The sequence below is a fragment of the Leuciscus leuciscus genome (genome assembly GCF_965113295.1).
Source record: "Leuciscus leuciscus genome assembly, chromosome: 6".
In the NCBI taxonomy this organism is placed as follows: Eukaryota; Metazoa; Chordata; class Actinopteri; order Cypriniformes; family Leuciscidae; genus Leuciscus; species Leuciscus leuciscus.
Window position 1 is genome coordinate 16,248,196 of NC_138730.1, and position 11,777 is coordinate 16,259,972.

General features: G+C 37.6%; 1 protein-coding gene and 1 long non-coding RNA gene across 3 annotated transcripts in view; one reads left to right on the forward strand and one right to left on the reverse strand.

Annotated features, from left to right (window-relative positions):
• Nucleotides 1–10,433, reverse strand: part of egfra (epidermal growth factor receptor a (erythroblastic leukemia viral (v-erb-b) oncogene homolog, avian)) — a 66,340-nt gene extending 55,907 nt beyond the window's left edge. For both annotated transcript variants that reach the window (XM_082173925.1, XM_082173924.1), the window contains exon 1: nucleotides 10,167–10,433. In XM_082173925.1, coding sequence (XP_082030051.1) covers nucleotides 10,167–10,245 — 79 coding nt within the window. In that variant the 5' untranslated portion in view covers nucleotides 10,246–10,433. The remainder of the gene's footprint in view (nucleotides 1–10,166) is intronic.
• On the forward strand, nucleotides 1,522–2,543 carry LOC309501880. Its single transcript, XR_014207028.1, has 2 exons — nucleotides 1,522–2,392; nucleotides 2,457–2,543. It is a non-coding gene; the product is annotated as an uncharacterized lncRNA (long non-coding RNA).
• Nucleotides 10,434–11,777: the final 1,344 nt, after the last annotated feature.

Below are 11,777 nucleotides of genomic sequence, written 5' to 3' on the forward strand. Positions count from 1 at the left end.
CACTGTCCTATATAATAAAGGCAAAATGCCAATAAATAAAATAAAGCAAAGTTTTTGTGTCCGAAGGTGTTTGTATTCTGCTTCGGTGGCCATTCACCCGAGAGCAACAATACACTAAACAAAGCAGGTAAACAAAGAGATCCATTACAATTCACTTCGTACACGTCTACTATATTTTCACACCATGTCCTATACTGTGTTCTCACAATAGAAGTGTGTAGAGGGAGTGTCACTGATAGCTATATCACCTATCCCAGGGCATCTGCGGCCTGTTCGGATCAAGTGTTATTTTGAAACCTGATCATCCATGAAGACACAAGGTTATTGAGAGCTGAATGTTTCACTTTGGCTGAGGGAGATTTCCTTACAAGCTCTGCCTGAAATTAAATGTTTTATGAACATAAGTTATAAATTATGGTTTGAAAGGCCGGTCAGATGTGGTCAGGTTTGGGAAGAGGTGAATCAAAACGGTTGCCTTTGCTTAAAAAAAAAAAGAAGAAAAAAAGAAAAAACATCTTTCTTGACATCTTTGTTTAGTCAGCAATTCACTGACTATCCAGACAGTACAGCTGACATGCTGAGATTTCAATTGGCTTTTTTGAACAACATTTTAGGATAAAATACTGTTCCAGACTTCAAAAATGGGCCACTGTCAACCACGAATATGTTACAGGCTCAATAAACAGGGTTTTTTTCGGCGCGTTCTTGCATTAGTGTGCATTTCAGCGTATGTGTGTCAGGAGCTGCTGGCCTGAAACTGTCATCCTGTTTCTCAATGTTTTCCTTTACCGTTTTCTTCTTTCTTCCCTTTAAGGTTTGCTAAATATACACCTCATGGAATAATAAATGGAAACTGCACTTTTCAATTCAAAGGGTCTGAGAACAAGCAACTGAACGTCTAAGAATAATTCTAAAAAACAACAACAACTGTTCTGCATCCTCCCAGATTGTCCGTCTAATACACGAGACACTAGATATCAGAACTGAAGGGTTCATAAGCAGTGTTATATTGCTATAGGACAACTGGCACTGTTTGATCAAATAGTCAAATATTTGAGTAAATGTTTGACGCTTTGCACAGTACAGGCTCTGTTTGCTGTGTTATTGCTTCTGTCAAAATCCTGGACAATGTGTTCCCTCCAATATCACACCTCAGTGATTTCCAATAGTGAATGAAATATAACCGCCAATGAATGCCAGTGTGACGCACCACACAGTCAATGCTGTGATGCTGTAATTTTGACCAGCTCGATTAATTAAATCAAACATACATTTAAAATACAGTGGCATGAATACACCTATTATAAGCCTTGTTTTATTTTTGATCATTTTGATATCAATTTCGATATTTCATTTTGATCATTTTGGGGGAATAAATACAAATGTCCTTATATTCTAAATAAATATATAAATATAAATATATATATATATATATTATATATATATATATATATATATATAAATAATAAAATAATAAAATAATATAAAATAAATAAACTCTTTATAATGGTGTTTTTGAAATTGAAAACCTTAAGAAGCCTAATATTTGTTTTCTTAATTTTTACTAAAATATTATTAATAGTTGTCTCTTAAAATATCAGACAATTTTACCTTTTTAGGATAGTTAAATGTTGTGGGGGGTTTTTCCATTAATTAAAAAATAATGAATCGTTTGTTTGGTAATAAATAAATCATATACAGGTGAAACTCGAAAAATTAGAATATCGTGGAAAAGTTAGTATATTTCCGTAATTCAAATTAAAAGGTGAAACTGATATATTTAGTATATATACATATGCATGATTATACTTTTCAGAGGGCCGACATTTCTGTATTTAAAAACCTTTTTTTTAATTGATTTCAGGTAATATTCAAATTTTCTGAGATTTAGAATTTGGGGTTTTCAAGCTGTAAGCCATAATCACTCATTTTTTGAGTTTCACCTCGTGTGTGTGTGTGTGTGTGTGTGTGTGTGTGTGTGTACACATACCATTTCTAAGAACTTGGTACTTGGCAATTAGTTTTAAACTAGATTCTGTTCCCTTTCCCTACCTTGGAATAAATAAAAGGAATTACATAGTGGTCTTTTCTATTGGTCAATTAAATATGATGAGGCATGATGTGGGATTTGCAGAAACGGCAGCTTCTCACGTGAAGCCACACCCTACTGAGATGTCAAGAACGACAAGGAACGTTTATTTTTTCCAGCCTGGATTCCAAGGTCTCTTTCCACCACAGTGGCTCACTCAATAATGGAAATACTATAAACTCCATGACGTGCAGGTTCAATGTTTCCAAACATAGACTTCCCGTGAGCCGGCAAACGTCACAGAATTAGCTTGAGAATTAGCATGTGTGATAACATGCAGAGACGATAAGAGTCCATGTATGTGTGGTAAGAAAGAAAGAAAGAAAGAAAGAAAGAAAGAAAGAAAGAAAGAAAGAAAGAAAGAAAGAAAGAAAGAAAGAAAGAAAGAAAGAAAGAAAGAAAGAAAGAAAGAAAGAAAGAAAGAAAGAAAGAAAGAAAGAAAGAAAGAAAGACTGTCACAGGTAATCACAGCGTTTATCTCTAAATAGATTCTGGCCATTTCAAGCTCAGTCGCTGTCATCGCAATCATCGCACAATCAATCTGTCAGAGCCGCCACACGACTGTGAACGACAAAGGAACTCAAAAACATGACACTTCTGTCACACAGCTCTTTCCTTTATAGCGGTCGTATGGAGAAACATTCAAAAACTGCTTGAAGAAAACCCTCATTGTTCTCTGCCAAAGAGAGAGAGACACTCCAGCAAAATGAGGCACTGACTTCTTCGCCAGTTTTAGGAAACTGCTCAACAGTTTATCAAAGCAGGAGGTCTGCTTTTTTCCCGACAAACTCGTTTGACTTTCTCCGCAGCTCTTGAAACTCCAACCGCTTCAGCAGATGTGATTCTCGGAAAAGCCAATCACCGGGGAGAGGCATCAAGACCCAGAAACAACCAGCCTTCACATGCCGAAGGCCCCTTAGTAACGGACAGTTTTTTACAATCGCCCTCCCGGGAACTCAATATGGAGCCGTGAGTGGGCTCTGGTAACTCTTGAAAGAGCGTTCAGGACGGATGATGAAAACTTAGCAGAGGTGGAGGGGGAAGTATGCAGATATTAAAGACAGGAAATTGATGCTGGGCATTAGGTTTTGCTGAGAGAAATCACAGCCGGCCGTCTGCAAAACCGATCACTGGGTCATGCAAAGCGTGTGCAAACAGTGTGGGAGCTCGGTGACAGATGAGGACAATCGGACAGCAAATCAGGATGGTGAAGAGATTGTGAGGTTTCAAGGCATTTTGCAACTCATTTTATAGTCTAAACAATAATGCGGAAATAGAATAAACATTAAACAAAAAGTCATGGTGTCAGGCACGTGGAGTGAGTGGCCTATCAGTAGGTGGAGACTTGCACAAATAAGCATTTGTAGGCAGCAAGAAAAGCTCTTGCAAATGACTCGAGAAATCAGATTGTCGCTGAGAAAAAAACCTGTAATTTCCTTTTGACACTATATTTATGTAGAGATGTATAATCATTTAAAAAGTAAAAAAATATCCCATGGAATCAGTTTTTTTGGTGATTTAAACCTTTAAGGGATAGTTCACCCGAAAATGAAAATTGTCATCATTTACTCACTCTCATGTCGTTCCAAACTTGACTTCCGTAAATAATTTCGCCGCCCGCAGCCTACCGTCGCACGCACGCTCGCTGTTTATCCAGCACCGGACACAGACAAGGATGTTGCATGATTTCATGAAAAGTATGATGTATTGCGACATCAGAAACGAAGAAAAACTAAATAATGACTATTGTAACGCTTGACGTAAAGCAAGTCAAATTTGTAGTTTTCTTATGTCTCATTCGAACTACAGAAACGCGACCCGGTTTGGCAAACTTGCATAGTGTGGTTATAGCCGATATAGGGCCGCAAAGCGAATCCAGAAGTGCCTTTCACCCTGTTATGACCTGATGAACCGCTGATACAATTTTTTCCTTAGTGTTACTTTAATGAAATCTGAGAGATTCCTGTCCCTCCATTGACATGTCATCACTTTGACACTTCAAAAAGTTCATAAAGAGATCGTAAAACTAATCCATATGAAAAAGTGCTGTTGTCTAGCCGTCTGAGATTGTTAGACAACGGGACTAATTGTTGCTAGGTGCCCATGATGATGAAAACTGTCAAATGAAAAGTTTTGAAGTTTAAACGTTTTCTCTTGTTCTTTTCTCAAAATTATGGAAAGCATTTTGAATTCGCCAAAACTCCAGTTAACTCAACCTTTGGTGTCGCTAGCGCCACGCTGTACCTGTTGAGAAAGGCTGCGGGCTCAAAGCATTCCTTTGCAATGATTTTTTATTTGCTGAGAAATTGTTAGAGTCAGAGGCAGAGAGAAAGAGCTGTTAAAGTCGCATGAGACCAACAATCCAGTGCCAAACACTGTTCCCATGATGTCAATTAACGGGACCAAGATGTTCCAGCATGACAACGCGTTGAAATGATGCCTGACGGGTGGTTTAAGGCAACGGTCCTCCATCTTGGAACGTCCTGAGGCGGGGGAGGAGGGTAATGGGAAAGAAGAGCAGTATCACGTCTCAAATTCATCTCACAATTAGGGGAAAATACAGGGTTGATGTATTTCCCAAGATCACTGGCTAAACAATTCATGATCCCAACGGAGAACACTGATGGTCTCCAGCCATTAGTGGAAGAACTGAAAATGATGGCTTTTCAAGAAGGATATGTGACTGCGATAGAGGACAATCGGATTATCATGCATTTTTTATCGGCTACATGACAAATCAGAAAGATTATTTATCATAATAAGCTGAATTGGCAGACCTGAGGAACATGGAGTTATGTGCAATCTGTGTTTTGAACATTAGGCGAGTATATAATTATGCAAATGGTCTTTGTTAGATTGTATAAGGTCTCAGCATTGGCAAGGATATCAGGGTGTTTTCCAGAGAAATCTGAATGGTTTGATGCCTGGGGCTGAGGCAAAACTGCCACAAGAGCGCAAAACAAATCCAGGTTTGACCTTCATCATTAACAGTTCAAGGAGAAAAATCTGAATTTTCAGTAAATGAGAGAGACCTGAGAGACAAATGGAGAGTTAAACCTGGATAAATGTAAAAGAATTGATGAAATCTTGATGAAAAAACACATCTTTATCTCTCCGTTTTGAACTTTCATCCACATTGTTTTTGTCCACGAAGACGGAGCTCTCCCACGTGGATGCATTTACAAATGACGTTTCCGCGTTGCAGTGTTGACTGTGAAAACGGAGGTATTTGAAAACGATGACACGTTTAGTCATGTGACGCATATCGTACACAGATATACGGTTATACCAGCATTGTAGTGCCTGCTATATACTTTCATAGTGTTGCTAAAGAGAAATGCTCCTTTGTACAGTCTTCATATTGCATTCCTGCAAAGATGACTGAAAATTTACACACAATTGCTGTCCTACTGGCAAAACATGATGACAATTGTGTTTTAGACCATGTGATTTTAAGTGCAACCATGGACGTAACAGTGAGTGGTGGGATATTTTGCTAAAGTGATTGTGCCAGAAGAATAATGGGTAACACTTTACAATAAGTTTCATTTGTTAACATTAGTTAATGTATAAACTAGCATGAACTAACCATGAGCAATACATTTGATACTGTATTTGTTAATCTTTGTTAATGTTAGTTAATGTCTATCCCAGAAATAGACGTAGAGGCTACATTTGTAGAAGTAGGCCTATACTAAATGTCTGGTCTGAATAGAACATTTGAATATGAGTATAACTATATGATTTTAAACGATGCAATAGACAAAAAGCATAAATGTATCAATACAAGAATAATGTTCGAAAGGATTAATCATATAAATAACCTTAAAGAATAATCATACGCATATATATTTTTTTCTTTTTCTTATACACCACATTTAACAAGATTTAATTTTTAATATGAATGAGTATGAATGAATAATTTCTACTTTTCAGTTGCATTTGTTTGGTTCTTTGTTCATCCTCAAACAATTGTTTTATTTTTATTATTAAGAGGTTTTCACAAGAGTTAGCTGTAAACTGCAAACATTAATCTTTGCTGAAATTAAATGTCTTTAACTGGAAGTGTTCTGTTAACTCTGCTAAACTATAATTACTAAAGCCAAAAATATATCAAAACTAAATAGAAATGTGTTCACGAAATAAAAACTAAACTAAAACTAACAAAACCATTAATGAAACTAACTAAAACTAAACTGAAATTTATAGGAAATTTAAAAATGATGTTAAAATAAAAACTCTATAGACTTATTTTCTGATATTTTTATGGCACTTTTGCATCTTGTTTGAATTTCGAAAACTCCTCATTCATTATGAGTGAATGGAAAGAACGACCTCCTGTTGACGTCTACAAAAGAAAGAAAGTCATACAGGCTTGGAATGGCATTGAGGATGAGTAGATGATGATAGACGTTTCATCTTTAAGTGAACTATCCCTTTAATGGACACTCTTGACGATCATGCTCTTATTCACTGACACTCTGGAAAGTTCCTGAGCACGCCTTACACAACATGCCAGCGACTGGATGAGGAAGGGTACAGCACACGAGGACTGTTTTGTTTAGCTGTTTTGAAATATTTAGGAGATCTGTCTTTTGGCTCACAAACACAAGCAAGTTGCAAATGATTAGATGAGGCCTGACTCAACAAGCTGACTCTTCGATGAAGACACACAGTCGGACCGTCTAGTACATGTAATCCGACACACTAAAGGTGTCAATCAAAAGATGCATTGCATGTTTTGGTGATTATATAAAACATTTATCCTGCAGCCTTTTTAAATTCTGAATGTTTTTACAAGGAACTGAAAAAAGGACAGATCACACGAAAAAGAAATGAAAATGAAGTAACTTTTATATAGCGCTTTATTCAAAGCACCTTCATATTAATAAACAGGATTTTTTTTAAAGTTGTTCAATTTCAGCTATAAAGCAGCAGAAGAAAATTGTGGCATTGTTCTGTTTAATATAGTTCAATGTTGTTTCAATACAGTTCAATAACTGTCAGTGTTGCAAAGTTCATCAATTATGAAATTAGTTCAATTCAGCAATAATAGTGTCATTATTCAGCTCAAAGTTTATTCAAATCGATTCAATAACAGTGCTGTGTTATGTTCAGACTTTAGGAATCAGATTTTTTCTCAAATCAGATCTTTTCAGGCTGACTGTCCATCCACACTATAATTTGCAAGTGATCAAATAAGATTTACGTGTCCAGATATAACCAATCTATCCGCATGGGTTGCTTTGGTAATGGCGTAGACATACACACACATGTGGCGAGGCTTTCAAAAAGAAGACAGGAAAAATGGAGATGCATCATCTCGCTCCTCAAATCCTGTTGAGTCGTGGTGCAAAACTAAGACTAAGACTGAACTGTACTCTGATGTACTGTAGCCACGGACGAAATCTTTGGACATACTGTTTGAATACCATATATGAATACTTTCATACTTGCATTTCCTCACCAGTTTTGACGATAGCATTGTGTGTATGTTAAGAGTGATGCAAAAACTATTTAAAATCAGATTTGAGCAGCCAGAGCATTCAGACTCAGACGCATCTGTAAAAATTGCATTGGAATCGCATTTCAAACCACCTGAACAAACTAAAAATTGTTTTTCATGTGTTTTTTTGTTGTTGTTGTTGTTGTTGTTTTGTTTGCAAGAGATTTTTTGAGCAGCATTTTACTAAAAAGCATAAGACTTTGACTTTTCCAGACATACTGTACAGTATAAACATGCAGACAAACCTCATTCCTACACCTTTACTACTAAACCAGTCAAAGCCCCAGACCCGGCAAACACAACTAAAGCTCATCTCACACGTATTTGTATGCTTTAACTCTGAGTCACCTCTGAGCCGTCCGGATGAGAGTTTCAAGTGTCTGAAGAAGAGCTGTGAGAGCAACTCTCTCAGATGGACTAGATTAAATCTCAGTGTCTGTAGACAAAACTAATTAAAACATACAATGAGGGCAAGTTATTAGGGACTTTCTCATTTTGGAATAAATTGGGTCCAATGAAATTGGAATAAAACCCAAGAAACTTGAGTTTAAAGAATACAAGCAAATCCACTTTGATGTGACAAGCTTTGCTTTATAGCCCATCCCTTTTTCAGAAGAAATTAGGAGTTGTGTCTGTACTATTGGGGATGTAATGCTTCAAAACTACTTTTATTTAGGTGCCAAAGTACAATAAAAAAAAAAAAATCCAGCAATTGTACCCACATATGGCTCGACTGCACTGCATTGAGGTGACCACCTGAGAGACATTGTTCTAGGTCACAATGAGGCTGGAGGGCATCCAGAGGTCAATGCCAAACTAAATGAAAGAGACACTTGAAAGTCTATGTTGCATGTGGCTGGACTGATGACCAAATGTGGGACATTTTACTGAAAATTCGAATATAGCTCAACACGGTGCACCTTGGGATCAGGGCCAGTAAACGCATTTTTATCTGGTATTCGGATGGATAGTCTATGAAGACTAAACAGCTGTTTCGCTCTTAAATATAACAGATAGCTGCAGCATTTCTCTGACCTTGAGCGAGGCACAACAGGGAGCCTGAAGACATTATGGGACGTCACAACTGTCCTCATTGACACTATAATACCCGTCCTCTAAACCAATATGGGGTCTGGAAAACTGGCAATCAGTGCATTTCACAATGATAATGAGTGACCACGTAAACTTGTTCAATAGACTCCCACTATATAAATTGCACATGTAGTAGAAAGCAAAAGGTACCAAATTCAAACAAACCAAAATCTGCATGAAAAGGTACCGTCACTGATGACTGTCAAAACCAAACTTATATTAAAGGAAGGATACTCCTCTTTTGGCACCGTGACTGTAAACCTGAATGAGTCCTAATGAGGAAGCAGACTGTAATAAAGTAATTTGTGTCCCATCTGTCATTATTGGCAGAGCCATGTGTTTACACACAGGACACCCCCGAGACCGTCTAAATAATATGCAGAGTGACATATAAACACACTTTAAACAAATCTAATAAATGTGACAAACTCTAACACTAACATCATAGATTAAATAAATGGCTTTAGTTAATTGGATTCACATCAAAGAAAATGTGGTGGACCAGCACATTAGCACACATTTTAGATAACCTAATGAGCCTTCATGTAATATGAAGTCAAATTTAATGTTTATTATGACTGAACTTACCTGACTACATTTTGTTAAACCGACAAAAGTCATTTTCAGGGTTGGATCAGGTATAAATCCTTCAGGTAACAACTACACGCATTCAATTTAAAAAAGAAAAAGTCAACACACTAAAATTAAAAACTAAATTCAAAATTCATAACCTGCTGCTGTTCACTGGAGTTTTTCACACTTTGACTAATTTTTTTTTTTTTTTTTTTTTTACTAATTGAAACTTAAAAGATGGAAAAGAAATAAAAAAAAGATCAACATTAACTAATATTAATAAATTAGTCATGTTAATGTAGTTAACTAATGTTAACAAACGAAACCTTACTGTAAAGCGTCACCATATCTCATAACCGTCACCTTATGTATGTTAAGTTTTCATAAAAGTAATATTTTGACTTGAATAAAACCTGTCAATTTGCCACATGAAGCACATTTTAGATTTTTTGGCTGTTTAATTTTTAGTGAAGAAGTAGTTCAAGGCAATATCCTCTTCTCTTCGCCTCAACTAAATCACGCCAGTTCACTAATGAATGCAAAGAAATCACAACCTTATTAAAAGTATGGGGTGGGGTTATAGAGCCTTCAAATTTGGGCTGATCCCTGTGTGAACTATAGACTCAACCTCAGGTTGCTCCAGAAGGAGTATTATTATCTGTAAATGTCACGTTCAATAAAAACGTAATTTAAAAGCCTAATCGAGTCTAAGAGTAAGTTCTCTGTGGGACAGTGAACACAAACTTCCACTGTTCCCACGCTGACTGACTGACTGAGGTTCCTCTAAGCGCACGCACATCTCTGAAGGTATGTGCGACGATCCCATCTAGATCTACCGGAGAGCATTCAAAGATGAAGGTTTAATCTTACACAACAAGCCGTTTCATAATACTGAGTGTCTCCTACCTTTCTTTTCCGGCGTCGCACAGAGGCTCCCTGAGAGCAGAAAGGTAAAAATCAATCCGAGCTCAGTTGGTCCTGCCATTTCTTATGTTTCAAACCTCTCAGACTTCACTCCATAGTTTGAAGAGCTCTTCTTTCGGGGGGTTCTAACTTCTAAACGTCCAGAGATCTTGCCTTCTCGTCTTCTTGAGAAAACTCGCTCGACTTGGCTGTAAACTTTGACAGCTCCTCCTCCGCGCTCGCGAGCCTCGGCAGTGATAGAGTCGCGCGCTGCTGGACAGAGCCGCGCTCGCGCCCGTGACGTCAGCAGCGGGGAGGATCGTGCGCGTGCAGTACAGACGTTGTGCTTCAGGTAGAGAGGCTACAGTAGGCTACTTATTGATCTGGGAGTTTGTGACATCAGCATTCATATTCCGAATTAAAATCTTTAACCCTTTGTTAATTAATCAGGAGGTCACGAATGAGGGGAACACAATCTGTTTATGTAGCCTACCTGTGTGTGTGTTGTATCACTAAAAGTGCTGTTGAGCTTACTGCACTGAATTACTTGTAAAAGTGCTGGGAAATGATTCATCGCGATTAATCCATCCAAAATAAAAGTTTGTGTTTACATAATACATGTGTGTGTGGGCTACTGTGTATAATTATTTTGTATATACACTGAACAAAATTATAAACGCAACACTTTTGTTTTTGCCCCCATTTTTTATGAGCTGAACTCAAAGATCTAAGACTTTTTCTATGTACACAAAAGGCCTATTTCTCTGAAATATTTCACAAATCTGTCTAAATCGAGCACTTCTCCTTTGCCGAGATAATCCATCCACCTCACAGGTGTGGCGTATCAAGATGCTGATTAGACAGCATGATTATTGCACAGGTGTGCCTTAGGCTGGCCACAATAAAAGGCCACTCTAAAATGTGCAGTTTTATCACACAGCACAATGCCACAGATGTCGCAAGTTTTGAGGGAGCGTGCAATTGGCATGCTGACTGCAGGAATGTCCACCAGAGCTGTTGCCCGTGAATTGAATGTTCATTTCTCTACCATAAGCCGTCTCCAAAGGCTTTGAGAGAATTTGGCAGTACATCCAACCGGCCTCACAACCGCAGACCACGTGTAACCACACCAGCCCAGGACCTCCACATGCATGTCTAATCAGCATCTTGATATGCTACACCTGTGAGTCGGATGGATTATCTCGGCAAAGGAGAAGTGCTCACTAACACAGATTTAGACAGATTTGTGAACAATATTTCAGAGAAATAGGCCTTTTGTGTACATAGAAAAAGTCTTAGATCTTTGAGTTCAGCTCATGAAAAATGGGGGCAAAAACAAAAGTGTTGCATTTATAATTTTGTTCAGTGTATAAATACACACATATGCATGTATGTATTTGCGAAATATTTGCATGTATATAGTAGCTATATATACATAATTTAAATAATAGATAAATATAAATATTTTACATAGGCTATTAAAGTCCCCGTGAACCGGAAGTTGCAAACGACTTTTCTCCAGTGTTGTGACGCATTTCCCAGTGAAACGGAATATTGAACAGAGGGCAGGCTTTTACTCTAGCGCTCCTCCTCTCCATCTCTGCTCATAGCAGA